At 44.4% G+C, this 19767-nt stretch overlaps 4 protein-coding genes across 10 annotated transcripts; 2 read left to right on the plus strand and 2 right to left on the minus strand.

Annotated features, from left to right (window-relative positions):
* Positions 1-121: 121 nt before the first annotated feature.
* Positions 122-1765, minus strand: LOC120452194 (circadian clock-controlled protein daywake). 4 transcript variants are annotated; one of them, XM_039636310.2, is made up of 5 exons: positions 1518-1765; positions 1117-1309; positions 797-1043; positions 609-742; positions 122-552 (listed from the first exon to the last, which is right to left on the minus strand). In XM_039636310.2, the coding sequence occupies exons 2-5, from the start codon at positions 1199-1201 to the stop codon at positions 242-244; spliced, it is 777 nt and encodes a 258-aa protein (XP_039492244.1). In that variant the 5' UTR covers positions 1202-1309; positions 1518-1765; the 3' UTR covers positions 122-241. The 4 variants fall into 4 exon arrangements, with proteins under 4 accessions (XP_039492244.1, XP_039492243.1, XP_039492242.1 ...); XM_039636309.2 differs by having other exon boundaries at positions 1117-1322; XM_039636308.2 differs by having other exon boundaries at positions 1117-1322; positions 1382-1765.
* Positions 1766-3151: 1386 nt separating this feature from the next.
* LOC120453889 (extensin-2) lies at positions 3152-4563 on the plus strand. Its single transcript, XM_039638805.2, has 2 exons — positions 3152-3311; positions 3669-4563. Exons 1-2 carry the CDS (start codon positions 3300-3302, stop codon positions 4362-4364), a joined length of 708 nt encoding a protein of 235 aa, XP_039494739.1. The 5' UTR covers positions 3152-3299; the 3' UTR covers positions 4365-4563.
* Positions 4564-7627: 3064 nt separating this feature from the next.
* Positions 7628-11245, plus strand: LOC120453612 (proline-rich protein 2). 3 transcript variants are annotated; one of them, XM_039638389.2, is made up of 4 exons: positions 7628-7912; positions 9854-10056; positions 10136-10412; positions 10482-11245. In XM_039638389.2, exons 1-4 carry the CDS (start codon positions 7904-7906, stop codon positions 11106-11108), a joined length of 1116 nt encoding a protein of 371 aa, XP_039494323.1. In that variant the 5' UTR covers positions 7628-7903; the 3' UTR covers positions 11109-11245. The 3 variants fall into 3 exon arrangements, with proteins under 3 accessions (XP_039494323.1, XP_039494322.1, XP_039494324.1); XM_039638388.2 differs by having other exon boundaries at positions 7629-7912; positions 10473-11245; XM_039638390.2 differs by having other exon boundaries at positions 7631-7912; positions 9872-10056; positions 10473-11245.
* A 387-nt stretch (positions 11246-11632) lies between these two features.
* On the minus strand, positions 11633-18657 carry LOC120453818. Of its 2 annotated transcripts, none has more exons than XM_039638699.2 (5): positions 18150-18633; positions 15490-15780; positions 15033-15390; positions 14329-14532; positions 11633-11890 (listed from the first exon to the last, which is right to left on the minus strand). In XM_039638699.2, exons 1-5 carry the CDS (start codon positions 18153-18155, stop codon positions 11877-11879), a joined length of 873 nt encoding a protein of 290 aa, XP_039494633.1. In that variant the 5' UTR covers positions 18156-18633; the 3' UTR covers positions 11633-11876. The 2 variants fall into 2 exon arrangements, with proteins under 2 accessions (XP_039494633.1, XP_039494634.1); XM_039638700.1 differs by lacking the exon at positions 11633-11890 and adding an exon at positions 11900-12991 and having other exon boundaries at positions 18150-18657.
* Positions 18658-19767: the final 1110 nt, after the last annotated feature.

Here is a 19767-nt window from a genome sequence, read left to right on the forward strand (position 1 = left end):
AACTTAAAATCAGGTAATGCATTTTTATTGGTAATATAATAAAAATATTTTGAATTTAATGATATGAAAATATCTTGTAATATAATAATAATACAGTGTCAAAAAAAAAATCATGAAATCATCTGTTATAAACTCCAACACATTCTCACTATTTATTTAATATTAAAAGGTACATCACAAGAACCCAAAAATATAACATTGAAAGTACGCGACTTTGAGCTACTTTTTCTCTGCGTTGCTTTTAATGGAAGTCCTTAATCAAATAGGTAGCTGGTACATAGGCAAAAGTCTTCTTGAACCGATCCAGGAGCACTCCGCCAACTGTTTGCTCCACAGCTGGACGCAGGACCTCATAGAATTCGCGCCAGTTTTCGTTGAACAAAGTGTGTGCGGTGTCCTCCAGATCCTTGTTGCCGCCAAAGAGATTTTCCAACTTGATGCGGAATTGCTTGATCTCGCGGAAATTTACCTTTACACTTTGCACATCAGCGAAATATCCATCCGCTGTGGCCAGCGGCTTGACAGCCATTTCCAAGAATAACAGAGCATTTTCTAAATAAACCCGCTTTTTAGATAGTACTTCTCGTAAATTGTTGATATTTTCTTACCAGCTTCAAAGTAACCCTTGCCATGACCATTGAGATTCAGGGCTACCACATGTCCTTTGACTTTGTAATCGAAATTGAAACGCAGCTTGGGAACGGAGATCAAAGCTTTGGCTACATAGTGATTGGGATCCCAGCTGAGAATTTTTTATGGTCAACCCCGATTTCGTCACAATATTTTAAAAGCTTACCTGGATTCTATGACTAACGCTTGACCAGCACCTGCTACATTGACTTCCTTCAGATCGGCATTGATGGCTATTTGCCTGCTGGCATCCTGGGCAAATTTCACCCTCTTGATGTAGAGTGGATCAAAGGATCCCACGGCATTGTAGCCGGGAATTCCATCCTTCCACTGACGGAAGAAACTCTGGAAGTTTTTGGTCAGACAGACATTAAAGTTGGCATCGCCCACAGCACAAGGTGTTAGAAAGTCGGCTGTAAGTAATATATTTAAGAATATAGTTAACTTTGCACTTTATTAATAAATTATTTGGAGAACGTTCATTACGTTTCTCTGCCAGATATTTGGCTCCTTCAACTGCTGAAAGGAGCACGGCTACAATGCTCAGGAACTTGGCAACTTTGATAAGCATCTTGATGATTTAATTCCAAAATGTGATGACAAGAACCGTTTTCTTTGAATGCTCTGATTGAAATGACGATTCTGTCTGGTCTCCGGTAAATTTATTCGAAATGGTACCCTTGAATGTATAACTTTTAAAATCATTTCATTGTTTTGTTGTTTTATATTTATTTAGTTTATTTATTCCTACTCTGTTTTCGGTACAATTAGTAAGTAAACGAGTTTGGTCGCATTAGACTTGTTGTGGTCGTACAAGGTGCCTAAATCATTCGAGTCATCTGATGCGATACCCTATCCCGAAAATGCATTAATTTCGACCGTATTACTTAGCCTTTGGCTCGACGGCGACTCCACTTCCAGTTGTAAGAGGCAGCAGTTCCATACTACGGCCATAATATATATGTATCTAGATACTTAGCCATATATTCTAGGTGGCAATTATCCCACTTTCGCTGATGGCGAACTGGTTCTACAAGACCATTAAAAAGCGATGGCTTAGTATGACGACGGTAATGCTGACGGATTTACGTGGTTTTGTAGATCTCTCTTGAGAAAATATATTCTTATAAATTATAGACGAAATTCTAGTAAACCACCTTTGCATAGATGCATACTCAAGTGAGGAAAAGAAGCCAAGCGAATGTATTTATCTGCATGCAACCATGACCAAGGTCTGCGGTTCTTGGGTTAACGAACTTGTGGTTTTGGCATAAGTATCTACACAGAAAATAACGAATTATGAATTATGTATCATGAGAATTTTACCTTATATGCATATATTTTTTGTATTATTTGCCACAGTAAGACATGCAAATCTGCCGATCTAAAAGGGGACAGACATAATTTATTTTATGCATTGCTGTCTGGTTTGTTACTTGCTCCGTTTTGCACAGTGTAGAATATGATTTTAACTGGATGAACGAAAATCCCCGAAAGGTTGGAATAACGTCAGTACTATAATGTAGGTTGACAACCGTGTTTGTTTTGAATGTTGTCTGGGGACTTGGGCCCTTAATCTTATATCAATTGGATGCTACGTTACTGGTTGCTTGTGAAATAAGAAGAAAACATCGTTTAAACTAATTTAAATTCAATAAATTTAAATTTTCTATGACGTAATGACAGCAACCAGTTTTCTTAGTCAGAGCATTGACTAGGTCAGTATACCAGCATATAAGTTTTTGAATTGCTTTCTTTTTCTTTCTTGCGCCAAGTGTGAGTTTTGACAGCCTAGGAGTAATGGCTGAATCCGCTGTCAAATTGCTTGTTGTGGTTGCAGATTGCTTTCGGCCAGTGCACTTCACTGGGAGCAAGGTGTTTGGCCAGGTATTTGCAATCGATTAGCAGGTGAGGGGGAATTGACTTGCATAATTGGAATGCTTAGCAAGTGCAACACTTCCGCACCTCTCAGTACTGGCATTTAATTCTTTTCTGGATTGTTGTTTTCAGCGATGGCAAAGGTACTTATGACTTGGATGCAGTTATATATAGTAAGATGTGGAATAAGTGTACCCAGTGTACCTAGTTCTCATCACTGCTGCTGCTCTGATCTCATTGCGTATGCGTGAGTGTGGCGGCCTGGAAGCATAAATTGCTGGCCAAGAATTCGAGTAGACGACGTTAACAACCTGATTGGAAATTGCTGCGCGTCGTCGCGTCGCTCGGCTGGTAAGTGAATTACCTGTAGAGGTGAGTGAGTGGGTATACCGCTCATGTACTTACGTCCAGCTGGCTGCCGACCGCTTTCGATTTCTATGCTGCATTCCAAGCCAAGTCGAATCGGTTCTCGGATCGGATCGGGAGTTCGGGTCTCGGTATATGTATTCGTTTTCGGTTTCTGATCGCAGCTGATCGCCAGATCCAGAGACTTCGGCTTGAAGCTTTAGTTTCTGCCATGGCTTTTTCCCCCTCTTGGCCCGCTTTGGCAAAATGTTGACTGCGGTATAAAAAGCGTTGCACGCCCTGATTTTCTTTTGAGTTTGTCGTTTCGATTCGCAGAGTCTCGTGTGCAAGTGCAGAGCATATTTTCCATTTTCGCAGTGCATTACTTAATTTGGGAGATTGGTGAAAACGGTTCGACATTGACTATTGGTTCTAAGCTTGGCGATATGTTGAAATTGGTAAGATGCAGCCAGGTGGTTGATAGTGCTACATCCCAAAAACTCGATATCAAAAAGGTGTTTTTCAGAATTTGCGCAGTGAATTTTTAGAATGCAATTTAGCCAACCGGTTTGATCAGATCAGTGTCTATGATAAAAAGTAACTTAATTGCGGGTTTATTACTCAGCCATGTCCTTGAGTGAATGTTTGTGCACTGATAATCAGAGCAGCTAATTAAGGTATTTAGCCCAAAGTAAGGCAATAAAGCCAAAAGTTCATGTGTAATTGCTGTTTTCACAGATGGGTGTGACCAACATAGTGATTTTATGATGCAAATGATTTGAGTCACTGTTTACCTCTTTGTTTTTCTTTTTCAGACCTTGTGTTTTGGGCTTCTGCTTCTGGCGGGCCACAGTGCGTATGCGCAACATCAGGACTACACCACACCAGTGCCCATTCTCAAGCAGATCGACAAGCACAACGACGATGGATCCTACACATATGGATACGAAGCGGCCGATAAGAGCTTCAAGATCGAGACCAAATACGCGAATGGGGAGGTCTACGGAAAGTACGGCTATGTGGATGACCAGGGCAAAGTGCGGGAAATTGAGTATGGAGCCAGTAAGCGTGGCTTTGAGCCCGCTGGCAGCCACATCAATGTGCCACCACCCACGCTGACCAACAGCAATCCCTATCCATTGGGACCCAACGAACTGGACGATGGTCAGTATCGCGAGGATCCCGCCGTGTACTACAAGGACCAGAAGTTCAATCGCCCCCTATCACCGGCCAGTAAATTCAGTCTAAACGATTTTGGACGCGGCCAGCAGCAGGCGTACGCCCCGCCCCCTCGGCAACCCGCCCCCCAAGCGCCCTACTACAATCCCACACCCCAGTACTACAATCCCCCGGCTCCGCAGCCCCGCTACTACCAGCCCCCGGCCCAGAACTACTATAGTCCCCAGCAGCAACAGCCATACAGAGGGCTGCCGGAGCAACATCATCCCTCCCTGCGAAACCTCAACCTCTACACCGGTTCCTATAGCATCGACTATACGGGCCGCAAGTAGGAGGGAGGAGGAGCTTTGGATTGGGGGGGGATCACCTTTGAGTTGGGCCAGAGAGTCAGGGACTGAAGTGTCCGAGGACAATGTCAACTTGTTACTGCCAAATAAATCAGTCACTCCGCACACCCCACATATATCTATTACTGTACCTGTTTGTATATGTTCTTGAATGTGTGTAATAAATCGAGTTTCGAGACCTGAAGCGTTTACAGAGAAACAAAATTTGGTTGGTAATTGCTGTAAAAATCAGAGGCATTTTTGGTGTTAAAGAGCGCGTATATAGTGTTTAATTTTATTATGAGAATGCCATTAATTTACAGTACCTTTTTCGCTGTTATTTCCTGCTCACTAATTGTTCTCAGTGCCGAGAAGAATTTGAAGTATCTGCTTTGGCATTCAATTTAGCCAACTACCAGGTTCCGCTTCAATTGGCCCGCCCCATAGCAGAAATCGTAGCAAAATTCAGCCGATTGAAATAAAGACAAAGAGCCCAGCAAGTGGCCAATAATCGTTAGGCCATTACGTCAACACAGAATGATCGAGCCAAACCAAAAACAAAAAAAAGGCAAGCATTGTGGCCAAGTCGGATAGAAAACCAAAGTAGATTTGCTGTTGACTGGAATTTGGTGCACTTATGCAATGTGCTGGCCCCAAACCACTTTCAAATGCACTGCCACCAACGTTCGACCAGTTGGCCATAAGCTATTGGCCATAAGCATGGTCTATGGTCTATCGTCTATGGTCTATGTACTTTGTGCTGGGTGGTGGAACCACTGCCTTTGTCTTTTGGGTGTGTGGACTGCAGGTACTGGAAGCAGTGCTTTAAGACTTGTTGGATAATTGGAAGTCACCCTCGGATCAATAGGCACACAAAGAGCTTAAATCAGCGTGGTACTTATCTGTTCGTTAGCTTTAATGGGCTATTAATTAGGTAATTTAATTGAATTTGAAATAAATTTTTCAAAGGCTTCTCATTTTATTAAAACTGATGATTAACAATTTTTGTATTTGCTTACAGAAATACAACAAAACTATTAATAACTGATCTATTCAGCTGAACCTAAGAGCTATTCCCTGTTTACCCTTAAAGCCACTATTAATAGTTTATCATAAAAATTTTGTTGTGCGAGCTATTCAATTTGCTTTCCACTGTGCCAGTTGGCCAAGTCAAAAATTCAAAGCGTTTTGCTGGCGGCACAAACGGAGAATCAAGTCCAGACTGCACCTCTTAAAAAGCAGTGCACAAACACACATTACAGGCTTGGAATTATTTGTATATTTTCAGCATTTATATAATTCCGCAGAGCAAAATAGCGAAACTGGTCCGCCGCTGCTGGGGCGTTGGCATGACTCAAGAATTTCCTGCAAAACTGTCTGCTTTGCCATGGGTGACTTGCGAACAGCTGCTGCACTTACACCACTTTTTGCAGCACTATTTTCTGAGGTGGCAAAAATCCGTAGGTATGGGATTGTTATGGTTCCCATTCAAAAATGCGTGGGCAAAGATGCTGGCAAGAGTCGAGTTCAGCATTAAGAATCTATTCCTTTTGCACTGCATTCAATTGCATTGAATAGCTCTCAATCAATGGAAAATGTACATTTGTTAGATAAATATAAGTAAAATGCCAAGATTGCTTGAAGCATACTTAAAGAAGTACCTGAAGTTCCATTGTGAAATTATTTCTAAAATTAAATTATGTTCCTTTAAAGTCCTAGCACCGATTCCCTAAAACATTACCCCAAGTTTGTGGTTATACTCCGATTTTTTTTAGCGTACTCTTTCGACCTTGATCGTGCCAGTGCGTCTACGCATGTCCGCAAGTTCAGGTGCACGCCCATTTGCCCCCCAGACCGCTGCCCACAGACAAAAGCCGGACAGAAACTAGTCTTTAAAGTGATGTATTCAGCGAAATAAAAATAAGAGAAAAAAGGCGACTGACAATCGAAATAGCAATCGCACGCACATGAAGACTGGAAATCGCCCTGCGTCATGGGCGGCACTTGTAGGAGATATCAGCATACAGAAGGGGAGCAACTGGGGGGCAGACAATCGTTGATGGTTTCCTGATCTGAGGCAATGTGGTGCAGTGGCCGACCAGTTTTTAGCTGAACTATCCGCCATTCCGCAGCGGGCTGTATGTGGTTGTTCAGCAATAACGGAGTGCTGCTCGTGGTGTGTCATTAATTCCAAGAGAATGACTCCCGCAAGGCCATTTCGAGTGGCTGCAGAAAAGTGCAGGCGAAGGAGTGGAGTACAGCTAAGTGACACGCTGCCTGGATCTGGTTGTGATTCCGACAATATTCTTGACGTCAAGCATACGCACTGTTGCACCACAGAGAATAACATGGTAACAAATTCTTAAGATATTTCTTCGCTGACTGGTGTGTAAGCTTTGATATACTAGAATATGTCTTTCGAACTTTTATAAGTTTAGATATAAAGTTTTTACATATAAGAATACGTATGTAGAGTAGAGTATGTCATTTAGGACAGGTTAAATATAACTTTATACAATTTATAGGCACACCAGTTTTAAAGCGCTCACGGCCTACCAACTTTGCTACATTTTTGTACAATTTACGGGCCTCACAGTTTTGATTAATTATCGTGGATGACCACATCTCAATGGAAGTAGTTGCCATGGCGCACGGAAGGTCGGAGTTAGAGCTAAGACTGCCACCACCCCGATTTCGAAAGCAATTTGTTAAATTTATTAAATTGTTTTGTGGAACTTAACGAATACAAGTGGGTGACCTAATTTGTTAAGCTGTGGGGTCAGCAAATATCTTGAAATTGGCAAAGCAAGTGAAATGGAATTTTGCTGAAGCCATGGGGTGAAGTTTAAGCTTGATGTAAACTGAATAGAATTCCTTGGCATCTAAGCTTTTAATGAGAATTAAACTTGTATTGCATATGAAATTTAATATACTTTATATATCTGGTCATTCTTGGCCATTCCTGTGGTAATGGCGAGGAAAAGCTCTTCAAAGCACTGAGAGAACTCCCGCGAATTCGCTGTCTTAAGCTTGATCAAGCTCTGCAGCTTCTCTTTCTCTCTATATATCTCCATATCTTTTTCTCCAGAGAAACATTTCCACCAGCGACCGCTCTCCGTCCTTTCGTTGGTGAAGTTTTGTGGTGCTGCGGCCGTTGGTGTGGCTCGGTGGTGCAGTGGTGCTGCGGTGGTGCGGGATGTGGGGTCTGTTTGGTCCGTTATGGGAGAGGGAAAAAGGTTTTCCGCGATCGGTATATAAAGCGAAATACAACAACCTGGGCGGCTCAGTTGCCGTCGGTCACAAGTTAACACTCCACGCGATCTCCACCGAAGTCGGTCCGAAGAATTGGCCGATTTGCCCGAGATAGTCACCCGGTTCATTAGGGGGATTTGGAATTGGAATTGAAAGTGCTTTGTTGTCTTCGCCGCTCGATATTCAGCTGGGTGTTGCCAGCGAAGGCCTTTTGCGATTGCATTCAGGGTTTAATCGATTCGAAATAGCTGGCCCCACAAAGCCAATCAGCGGCTACAATTCAACAGTTCAACATGAAAGTGGTATGTGAGTGGGCGGTTATATACTCGTACATACGTATGTCGATGGGTGGTGGTAAATATCAAAGGTCGTTCGACAGAATCACTGGATGCGTGGCTGCAAAAAGGGGGATGTATATAAGTCTGGTACCCCCAGACAAACAAAAGGGGGCGGTACTGATCTGTAAACTTACGTCATCGCCATTGCGGCGACTGTTGTGCAAATATCGCATAATTTGCTATGCAAATCGAGCGAACCGTTAATTTGCTCCCAGCCCCCAGCCCCAATCGCAATTGTTCAGCTTGGCTACAAGCGACATTTTGCCAGGTCTTTGTGCCCGATATCCAGTACACCAATCCAATCCAATCCACTTGGCACCCAATTTGGTAACTGGATTTTGACATAATTTATGAACGACGCAGCTTCTTGAGAAAAAAAAAAGTTGCAGGAACTTCAATCAGCACAAGTTGCACTAACAAGCTCACCGCTGCCACATAGTTTTCCCCCCTTTGGTCCAGCGTGAAAATATCAAAGGCAAACTTTGGCTCAGTTCACACGCGGCAGTCAGCTTTTTGGTCAGTTTGTGTTCGGTTTTCGGCGCACTGGGTCCCTCGAGCATGTCGTGGCCTGGATGTATCTCTATCCGTACCAGTATCTGTATCTGTATCGCTGCCTGTATCTAACTACCTGTCCGTCCACCTGTCCGTCCGCGCCAAGGCTGCGGCACATGGAGCCTAGCTAGTGAAAGGTTTTGGCATGCGGAATGGCAAACAAAAACCAGAGTTCGAAATGCCAAAAAGAGTAAAAGCCAAAAAACAGGAGATAGATTCTGACTATCAAAGCTTGTTCGGCTGAATACTAACCCATTAAGCCAACATTTTCCGCATTTCGGGGTTTTAAAGGGTAATCTCTTCTTAACAAGAAATATAAGTGTTTTGAAATTTAATAGATTTGATTGATTTAAATATTTGATTGCAAATATTGTGATTTATGCAAAAAGCTCCCACGAATTGCATGCCTACTCGTACAAAACATGGACAGTCACAGGGTTGTCTTTCAGTTATTCAGTAATTTCGCGCAAATTTCTTTGGCATTTGCTTGCCGCAGTTGCACACTCGCAACACATTTCGGCAAGTGTGGGAACTTTTCCCAGTTTCCCATGCATAATTTGCGTGCCTGCCTCTTTCGGGTTTTCTTCTCCCTGAATTTGCTGCCGGATTACCCAATTGCAGCTGCGATATGTTCGCTGTGTGGGAGTCACATGGCTGGGCAACGATAATTGGCATTCCCCATGCTTCTTTGGCATCTTTCATCCCGGTAGCATTTCTCCACGCCACTGGTGGCCATTCAATTAATCCCATCCAGCCCATCCAGCTGAGCGGCCGTATCGCGTGTCATTGGGATTGGGCTTTCAACTGGGCTCGGCCTTTATGCAACTACACTGCGGAAATGAAAGGATAGGTTTCCAGAAATTTGAAATGGCTTCAAAAAGATTCTTCTTTTCAAAATACCATCAGTATTCAATTGGTTTAATTTCTTTAAGTCTATAAACATGCAAGCCTTTCAACTAGAAGGTCATTCTTTAAGTAAAACCCGAAATGCTCATACGTGTTGATTTGGCTTAGCTTCTTTCTGACCGAAAAGTTAAGTTATTTCTTTGAGTGTTTGTAACTAAATCCGGGGTATTGGTTCCTGCTTGGCATTGAGGGTGTCATTGGCCGGCGGAAAAGTGAAAGGCAGTCTCAAGTCTGACTTAAGACTTTTGTAGACATCGTCGCCGTCTGGCATTCTGGGCAGCACTCAGACTCTGATGCACTGTCAAGGTGTTTCGATGGCCAGGGGCGAGGTGGAAACTCAACTCTTCTGGCAGACAGTGTGCAATTAACTAACCGGTTGTCATTTCACTAGACACCGACTTATGCCCATTTGTATCCTATCACCATCGTTTTAATTGACTAAAAAAGAATGGGCTTGTCTTACAGATGCAACGCGTGCTCTTTGTCGGCTGCCTCATAGTAGGTGTGGGTATGGTGAGGTCACAGGACTACCAGGATTACCAGGAGAACACACCAAGGGCTGCTCCTATTCGGCTGAGGGCCAATGCCGCTCCTGCTCGAGCTGAAGCGCCACGGGCTGATCCAGTGGCAATCCTCAAGCAGATCAACAAGTAAAGAGTGACACATCTTTATAACATATATAATACACATCTTTATAACATATATAATACATATAATGTTACCCATCAGGCACAATGAAGATGGCTCCTACACCTATGGCTATGAGGGAGCCGATGGATCCTTCAAAATCGAGACCAAGTTGGCCACTGGCGAGGTGAAGGGCAAGTACGGATATGTGGACGAGACCGGAAAAGTGCGAGTCGTGGAGTACGGAGCCAACAAGTATGGCTTCCAGCCATCCGGAGAAGGCATTACAGTGGCACCACCCACACTGGTGGATGAAACTCTCAAGGAGGAACCAGATTACGCCGACGAGCCGGCACTACAGCGGCCTCAGAAACCCTACGTAAGTTGCAAGACACACTTAATCGAATAATTATTTTGGTAAAACTGATCATTTTTTAAGCGTGTTCAGCGTCCCCAGCCACGCCCACAGCCCCGCCCACAACCTCAGCCGCAGCCGCAGTATGTGCAATACGAGGAGGAGGAGGAACCACCACGTCGGATTCAGTATGCGCCAGCTCCTCAGCCACAGCCTCAGCCGCTGCCGCAACCACAACATCTGCCACAGCAGCACCACCAGCCTTCGGTGGGTCCGGCACCGCCAAGACTCCAGGTGCCCGGCGCACAGCGCACCACCGACGTGCTCTACTCACCACTGCAGCGTCCTGCTCGCCCCGAACCGGATTACTCGCAAACGCAGAGCTTCGGCGAAGGACCCTCGAATGTGCGGATTTCCCGGCCCGTTTACGCCCTGCCCCCCGCCTCACCAGCTCCGAGCAGTGCCCGGGCTCAGGGATTCCTGGCTCCCGCCTCCGGCGGACGTCCGCTGCTGGAACCAGTGGGTTTCGGCCAATCCCAGGGACCCAGCGCTCGTCCTGTCCAACAGCAGCCGAGCTTCCAGCCACAGCCACAGCCGCGGCCACAGGCTCGTAGTGGTGGAGGAGGTGGCTCGGGATTGCTGGATCAGCTGGCCCGGGACTACGCCCTGCCCCAGGGAAACGCCCAGCCGCTGCACGACATCACCTTCGGCTACTACTGAGCTAGACTTTAGTAGTAGGCGACTGCAGTACCCATCTTCCTGAATAACCCAGAGATTCCTTGCTTCTAGGTCCTAATCGCACAGGTGTGCCCTGTCCTCAGATTTTCTAAGCGATAATAAAAATTCCCTGTAATAAATTGAACTGTGTTCCAAGAGATTTTACTGCGTAAATTGAATAAGTAAATTATATAGATCAAAGCCTTCTGTTAGGCTTGGGGCAACATAAAATTTTCTTCTGCGGATAAAATTAAATAGTCAGATTCACACGCAAGTACTACTTTACCTAATCTGATTATGAACAAAAGATTGATACATTCTGCAAAGTATTTCTATTAGATGGTACTCATGTAATATATTTAATATACTATATTACTCTAATAATATATAATAAATGTAGTTTTAAGTCTGTATGAAATTGCTAAGCTTTTACATCAACTTTACATAATACCATGTAAAGTACGGCTTTCAAAGTGTACTTTTCGGCTTAAACTGAATTTCCCAAGCAGAGAGTAAAAGAAGCGGTGTTTAATCAACGATTTATTTAATTAAATACTTAAAGGTAAGATGGGGAAGTTTAATTAATGCCAACTGAAGTTGCTGAGAGGCCCCTAACGAGGTTCTTCGAATCGAAAATGTATATAGAATGGGGGGAGAGTGACAGCAGATAGATTCGAAATAGACAGGAACGGCTTGACTAACTCTAGGATACGTGGAGATGGACGGTGCTGTTAGCGAACTGGGCGTGGTCCACAGCTTCCTCAGCGTCCTCTACTGCTGGTAGACTGCAAAGAGATCGGTGAGAGGTGAGAAAAGGGTTCCCGATTCACTTGTGTGCGGTGGTGCAGCAGCGCAGGAAAGTGGGTGTGCGAGTGGAGGGAGTGGGTGGATTGGTGGTGCTGGGGATCTTGTGGGGCATGCTGTGCTTAGATGCTTTCGGATGCAATATCAATGGCGCGCTTTATTGCCAACCATCGCTGGGAAGCTCAATAAATAATTAATTACGATTGCGATAACGATAACGAGAACATAACATAAATAAGTTATAGGTAAATGCTGCACATGACTTAGAGGACTATAAGCTAAGAACTGCTGTCCATTCCATTAGACCTCCAGCAGGCGATTGAACATCAATGGATCCTGTATCTCGTAGTCCTGCGGCCGGAAGACGCGCTTCGTGTGCTTGCCGCCCGCCACCTGGCGGCGCACCTTGTAGCCACCGCTGTGTCCTTGGTGGTGCGGTGGTGCACTGTAGACGTACTTGGACTTTTGCACCACTGGCGGCAGGTACTGGAAGTGGGGCGACTGCTTGTGCACCTGCTTCTCAATGGAGTAGACTGGCCCGCTTCCATGGCCGTTGCCCTTACGTTTGGCCACCTCCAAGGCGGCTATTATGGGCGTCAGATCCTTGAGCGCATTACTCTTGGTGGCGTGGTAGTTCTCCACCCGGTAATCCGAAGCAGCTTGCGGTGGCGGCGCTGCTCCTGCGGGTGGTGTGTAATCGTAACCCTCGTTGGGATGCTTCTGGATGTAGAGCTCCTCGGCGGAGGGGCGTTTGGCCATCTGGTGGTATACATCCGCCGGATTCTTGGAGGCCGGATTATAGGCAGCTGTTATGGATTCCGTGTGCGATAGGGACTCCAAGGTGCCCAGGTTACTGGGCAGTGGTATGCCATAGCTGTTGTAGACCTCTGCCTGCTCCAAACCCGTACCCGTTGGCAAACTGGTATCCAAAGCCACTGTCTTGGATGCGGTGTACTCGGTTTTCCCGTTGGGCAGCATGCTGAGGATCTCCTGGAGCTGCGCAGCCGCCTTGCGGGCTTCCTCGTCCGACAGCTTGGAGTGGCGGCCATAGATGTTAAAGTCATTGCTATTTGCGCTGATCGCTGCCGTTTTGTGGTTGTCGTTTTGAGTGGCGTATGTGTGTATGTGGTTGTTTGTTGTGGTGGTGGTGGTAGTGTTGTAGTTGTTGTTGTTGTCGAGGTGTGTATGCAATGAGATTTCATTAGATTGACTAAATTAAATATTTGCGTTTTTATGTTTGGGTATTTACACTTCGCTTGGTCTGTTTATGTAAGAGTTGATGGGTGTATGACAAAAAGTATAAAAACTGTTCATCATCTTGCTTTTTGAAATGAAAAAACAATTAAGAATAATTAACAAATAAGCTAATTATATTCTGACTCGAAATTATAATTTTGCAAGACGTGAAAAGGTTTCTTACTTTTTACCTCTTTTCTTTGTTGTGTTAGATGAGTTTAGATTTTTTATACAAAATGATTGGTTTACTTTACACATTTTGTACATTTCTGGGCAGCTTCGAAATGCTTTGCATGATGATCGTAGATGAGTTCCGGTTTTAGTTTTGGTTAGCTGAATGAGAATAGTCGATAGCCGGCGTTTCATTGAAGGTTTCGCTAGACTCTTTAATGGGCCATTGACTATACACGTATGCGCAACTTTATCAAGTATGCGACATGTGGCCACTGCAAATGGCACCATTAATATCTGTACAAATCGCTTAAGTACTATTGGTGGTTAACGCAGTAATGTAAGATATGATAAATTATTGAAACATGTTCACATGTCTCTATGTACAATGAATCGATTAATGTTCGCTTGCGCAATGTGTTAAAAAATCGAATAAACTTAGCCTAGGAAATGTGTCATTGGAACAAGTTCCAGGTGCCTGACCATTCATCATAGGCGCACTGGGAGAGATTTCGTCTGGCAGTGTTAATATTTACAGTATTTACAATGTATCTCGACTCTCCGCCTCGTCTTCACGAGCCATGAACAACTGATGATGGTGCTTTCACTTTCTTCTCGTTGTTTGCTGTGTGCGGAAATCAGATGAGGGCCGCCAAAAGGGCGGGTGGGTATGGGGGTGGTATGCAAATGAAGCTGAGTGATTGCTGATTGCAAGTTGATGGGACAAGCCAACGCCTGTTGTGATGTCAGTGTCATCTTTGGGATACTCTTCTCAAAATTGATCAATTACTTAGACTATGTCTTTCAAGTTAAATTAAGTCTAAGAAAATATATACAATCGTATTTACAAACAGTATGATACAAGTTGATTTTTAAATAGAATATTATTCTTATGGATAATCAGATAGAAAACCCAACACCAAATTCTGTTAGCAAAGCAGAGTATGTACAGTGGAGATAGTTAAGAATGGACCCTGAAGGTACTGTATCCTGCAGACCCATTACTACGCACCATCTTGTCCATAGGCCGATGGCAGGTAATTGCTTGGCGGCGACTCGAAGGCCGCCGGGTGGCTCACGCTGAAGGGCGCCCCGCCGCTGTAGCTGGCCCCGCCCACCGGCGGGAGGTACTGGTGGGTGGCGCTGCTGTAGGACGGGGGCTTCGATGGCGGACCGTAGCTGGCGTGCCCGGTGGGTATCTCGTACGTGGTGATGGCTGCAACGAGACAAATGCGGAGGCATTTAGTGGGGTAAAGTGGAACGCAGACGGAGATGGCGATGGAACGGGTTGCTGGCGAAAACGAAAGTTGCCGGCCTGGCCCCCAGGTTCATTGCACGCTCCATGCTCTGATTTGGCCATTGGATCTGCTGCCAAATCGGAGCTGGGAGTTGCCTCTTCCGTTTTGGCCAGGTGCGGCTGTGTTGGTTATTAGGCGGCTTAATTGTCATGCATCTAGTTCAGCAGCCGAGTTACGTAAGCGAAAGACAATATGTTTTGATTTCATGGTCCAATGGACAATGGCATATGCATTTAAATAAATATTATAGTATCGCGACCTAGTCCAATTTCTTTGTGTATCTGCTGCACTACAAGGAGATTGACTAAATGTAACTATATACTTGGGTTGCTTCATGGGTTAACCTAATATACTATTAACGAATGAGGGAACTTGTAGTTTTTTCTTATCAGCTTCTAATTTCTCTGAGTGTACTCACTCTCGTGATGGACGACGGGTCCAGGAGCGGAGACGGTCTTGTGCCCACTGCTGCCGCCGGAGGAGCCGCCCGACAAGGAGGTCAGCTTGGCGAAGAGACCGCCGCCGGAAGAGGAGTGACTAGTGGCGTAGGTGTGCGAGTTGATGTGCGCCGAGTTGATGATGGACTTGCCCACGTCGGTGACCTTGTCGCCGCCGGCGGCCACCAGGTTGCCGCCCGCACTCAGCGCGTATCCGCTGCCCTTGATCAGCTGACCCTTGAGTGCGGTGACCCCGCCGGTGATGGCCTTGACCGCCTGGAAGATGGTGTTCAGCACGGACTTCTTGAACGACCAGGGGTCATAGTCCACCGAGTTGCCCTGCAAGTGGTGGAGGGATGATGATAGATTTAATCACATTAAATTGCAGATCATAGCCAACTGCATAGTCAGGTTGTGAAAATGTCGTTGTCAACTTACGTGGACAACAATCTCGTGGGACTTGTAGCTGTCCCCGCCTCCGCTGCTTCCGCCGGAACTGCCGGAGGCGATTGAGGCGGAGGCCTGGCCAATTCCGGACAGCAGGCCGGACTTCAGGTGCGCCACGTAGTCGAAGCTGCCGGACCGCTTTTGCACCTGTGACTCCTTCACACTCTCGCCCGGCTCATTGTCCAGATCTGTGTCTTCCAGGGAAAGGGACTTATCGCTAGCTGGGAGGGCGTGGCACATCAGTGGGAGGGCGGCCACCAGCAGAAGACTTAGGCTGAAGACCTATATGTGGTTAAATAAATTAACAAGTTTGCCAAAACTAATGTACTTCAAAAATAGAGCCATCACTTTGTAAAATGAGAGTATATTGTGCAATATCTTTGAAAATCTATTCAAATTTTACATGACAGCTACAACAAAAGCTGTAGACAACGAGGAAATTCAATTGCCGAAATGAGTCTCTGCAGCGGTTGCACCACCATCGCTTTTTTGTTGCTACTTTTGTCCGCTTGCCACATCTGTGCACTCATTTGTCAACTTACATGTCACACACACACGCACACATCATGTGCAATCATAATCTGCCACTTACCGCCGCCATACAAATGTGAGTCGTAATCCTCGATCTGCGTATGCAAACCCACTAAAACCAAACCCCTCATTTCTACCCCCATATTACTCCGTTTACAGTTGAGCGGGCTGGGCTTATTGGCGGGGGTGGATGGGCGGTAATGGTCATAACCAATTTGGCCAAGAGCGAGGCTAAGACGTTGCTTTGACTTGCGGCATTTGCAACCGTTTCATGCCCTATCAACATGCCAATATGCTAATTGATATTGAGGCTAATGCTTCGAGGAATCTACTTAGTCTTTATCGTTAATATTAATAGTAATCGCAATTGTGAGGAATAATTAATTGATTAATTCCTCAGGTTTTTTGATCAAAACGTTACAGCATTTATCCAAAAATAATATGCTTGAAATAGAGTTATATTTATTGTAGCCGGGGAATAAAAACGTTTATGTGATTAAGAAAAAAGTGGCTTAGGAAAATGAAAATTAAATAAAATTACAATTGGCTACCTCATCTCTTTTTCTTCCACGTTTTTGTTAAGCGCTATAAGTGTTCGTGAGTAGTAATCATTTCCTTTCAATAAATTGCTTTGTATTTTTACGAAATTATAGAAAACACTTGTTGATATTACGCTGGCCTTATTTTCGGGCATTGATTTGTGCAATCCACTTATAAACTTTGTGAAATATTATCTTGAAATTGAGCCAGATTTCGGTCGGCGTATCGATGGGGGCATGTTCAACAAGCCGTATTGATATTTTTGACAAATGCGTTTTAAATTAGTTTTATATTTGGGTTAAAGTGGAACCGCCTCGAAAAATATAAATTGAATTGGCAGCCTTTCTCCCCGCGATGGCGCAACCTCGATTATGACTGGCCAAATATGTTGTGATATCTTATACAATGCATTAATTGCCCTAGCCATGGCCCAAACAATTGGCCAATTGCAATCTGCATACAAATGCTCTGATTAATCAATATGAATATTGTTCTTCGTTTTGGGATTGCATAAGCAGAAACATAATAAAACGGTGGCAAAAAATAATTGAAAGTTAATTGCTGGATACAATTATTATTTATGGTTCAGCTGAGTAATTAATGGTGTGGAATTTGTTTGCAAAATTCGCTTGAATCCATTGGCATATTGAACTATTGGCCAATATTTGCCAAAACCATTTTCCCATCCTAGCCGCATCTCTTTGATTGCTGTTTGTTGTTTTCTTTTTCTGTTTGCTCATTGTTATGGCCAATATTTTGTCTGGTCAGAGAGTGAAAGTGCTGTATTTGCCGGCTTTGTGGCCGAAACACACTCGCTCTCTTATTCCGTGTTCACTAACAATTAGCATATTAATATTATTGCTTAATGGCCGATGAGCAGAATGCCTACCCTATTTTTTATTATTTTTTTTCTTTTTGGTTTTGGTATACATATTTATATCTAACTACCTCAACTTTGACTGGTAACTTAATTGCGGTAGGTTCGGTTTACGAACCCGTTTATTGTCGCTACGTGTGCCTCGCCTCACCTGGTTCGTCTTCGTTTTCCGTTTGGCATAGCATCACCTGGGCCGTATTCAAATTTCTTAACGATTTTCGAAAGCAACCCGCTGACGGGTAGAAGCCAACGGGTCTGACATAATAATTATGCACGACATTTACCTTCGCACTCGGTCAAATGGTCATCGCTTCTTGTGAGTTGCATGACATAAGGTTCCGAGCGAATGAAGGTCTTCTACTATAGAAAAGCTCAATCTCCTTAGCGCGTTTGGAGTGCACTGAAGCATCGATTGGGATTTTTGGGTTATCCATTTGTTGCGTAACGAAAGCATCTCTATTAGTCACTTATGCGAGACCGCGCAGCGCTACAGCTTAGCTAATAGCGTCAGCGATGTGTGGCCAACATAAAACGGGTTTCGCTGCAGAATGCCTTGCACTTGAACTTGTTTGCCAAAGAAATTGCATAAACTAGATATGAGCAGGCATGCAGGGAGGGGGCGGAGGAGTAGTATCTCCAAGATTAGACCGCTCAATTAGTCCAGTATTCGGATCAACTTTCACTGCGCTATCCTGTGACTTACCTTCATTTCGGGCTCCTGTGTTTTTGCTTTTTGTGGCTTTTAGTTGCAATTTGGGCCTTCGATTAGCTGGGCGGCTAATCGAGATCAAAATTCACTTTTACCGATGACGTCGTCGGGTTGTATTTAATTTTTAAACTATGTTTTAACGCTGTCTCCTCTTCACACCAACTTTCTTCACTTGGCCACTTGCAATTAGCACTTTGGCCGCCGCACTTTTTTCTTTAGCTTCGATTTCGAACCGTTTCGCTTCACGTTTGTTTTGTCATCGGCATTCGTCTCAGCGGCGGTTTTGCAGCGAACACATAAAATTTCACTCTCCACTTTCTTTCACCGATTCGAGTCTCCCGATCTGGGGATTGGAGCTGCGGCTATATCTCGGCAACGTCTGCGCTCGAACTGTGCTCGAAAATCGCGTTGTGCGGCTTATTTAAAGAAATCATCGGAGAGACGCCAACGAAGTGCATTTTGAGCGCTTTTTGGGGGTCTTTTCGAACGCTCTTAGTCGTGGGGTTAAGAGTGTTGCCCTCTCTTTCTATGCTCTTTTTGTGTTACAATTTTATTTTATATTTTTTTCGGCAGCATTGCCGACATTTTCATGACAGCCTCTTGGCCACAAACGAGTGTCTGGGGTTCAATGCGTTTCGAGTGGCATCGGCATCGGTGTTATCCACATGTGGCAATCCGAAAACTGCAATGCGGCTCATTAAGTTCGGTGGCATAAACGTGTTCGACTGCTCGAAAAAAATCACTCTTGGCTTCGTTTTCTGACATGGCCCAATCGAAAGACTGAGGCAACGAACTTGAAATGGTATGATCGCTAATGGAAAAGTTGGTATCGCAAGAAGTAAAGCAAGGACACGATTTTGCTTTGGAAATCTTCTGAGAATCTACTTCTTAGGTTACCATTCGTATGTTATGTAACCCCTGCCAGTTACAGATTGAATCAATACATTAAAATATAATTTAACAGATTAATAATAATTTAACAAACTAGGTAGGTAGGTGAATGAATTATGTTGAATTGACTGATTTTCTGATTTTGGTAAGTATTGTTGACTGTGTAAATTCTGAAAAATCCTTCAGTAGCGTTATATATTCTTGACCCAAAGCTAGCAAGATCTCTAATGTCCGACTTTTGAGAGAGCAACAGCCTTGAACTCAAGTACGTTGCCTACTGATGAAAGCCTTCAACTGCAGACTCCAAAATTGAGTCCCCAAATATCAACACAATGCGAACTTGAGGGCAAGCCATTATCTAATGTTGCGACAAATGGGTGCAAGTCAGTCCTCTCGGTAAGAGTTCACTGTCACTATGTCAGAAGCGGTTCATTTGTAAACGTGCCAAACAATTACGGCTAACAATGCTGGGGTTAACAATGGATATTGTAAGATGCCTGCCTGTCTCCATCCTCTGGTGACAAAGTTGGCCCAAATGGGTAAGTCCTACGTAGGCAAATCCACAATTCGAAAAATCCCCACCTCTCACTGGACTGCGGTTATCTAACCGAAAGTGAAATGGGCCCAAACCGAACAACTGCAACTGCCAACTGAAGTTGCAACTGCAATAGCAACTGCAACTTCAACTGCATAAATGCAAAACGCGAAATGAGCATGAAGA

The sequence above is a fragment of the Drosophila santomea genome, chromosome 3R, assembly GCF_016746245.2.
Source record: "Drosophila santomea strain STO CAGO 1482 chromosome 3R, Prin_Dsan_1.1, whole genome shotgun sequence".
Taxonomy (NCBI): Eukaryota; Metazoa; Arthropoda; class Insecta; order Diptera; family Drosophilidae; genus Drosophila; species Drosophila santomea.

What these genes read in the sequence shown, in the direction of transcription:
- LOC120452194 (XM_039636310.2), bottom strand. Translation starts at nt 1,201, where the DNA reads ATGCTTATCAAAGTTGCCAAGTTCCTGAGCATTGTAGCCGTGCTCCTT. An exon ending in CAAATATCTGGCAGAGAAAC is followed by an intron (nt 1,044 to 1,116) that starts GTAATGAACGTT and finishes TATTACTTACAG; the next exon opens with CCGACTTTCTAACACCTTGT. An exon ending in GCGTTAGTCATAGAATCCAG is followed by an intron (nt 743 to 796) that starts GTAAGCTTTTAA and finishes AAAAATTCTCAG; the next exon opens with CTGGGATCCCAATCACTATG.
- LOC120453612 (XM_039638388.2), top strand. An exon ending in ATCCTCAAGCAGATCAACAA is followed by an intron (nt 10,057 to 10,135) that starts GTAAAGAGTGAC and finishes GTTACCCATCAG; the next exon opens with GCACAATGAAGATGGCTCCT. An exon ending in AGCGGCCTCAGAAACCCTAC is followed by an intron (nt 10,413 to 10,472) that starts GTAAGTTGCAAG and finishes TCATTTTTTAAG; the next exon opens with CGTGTTCAGCGTCCCCAGCC.
- LOC120453818 (XM_039638700.1), bottom strand. An exon ending in CCCACGAGATTGTTGTCCAC is followed by an intron (nt 15,391 to 15,489) that starts GTAAGTTGACAA and finishes CACCACTTGCAG; the next exon opens with GGCAACTCGGTGGACTATGA. An exon ending in ATCGGCCTATGGACAAGATG is followed by an intron (nt 12,992 to 14,328) that starts GTGCGTAGTAAT and finishes ACAAAACGGCAG; the next exon opens with CGATCAGCGCAAATAGCAAT.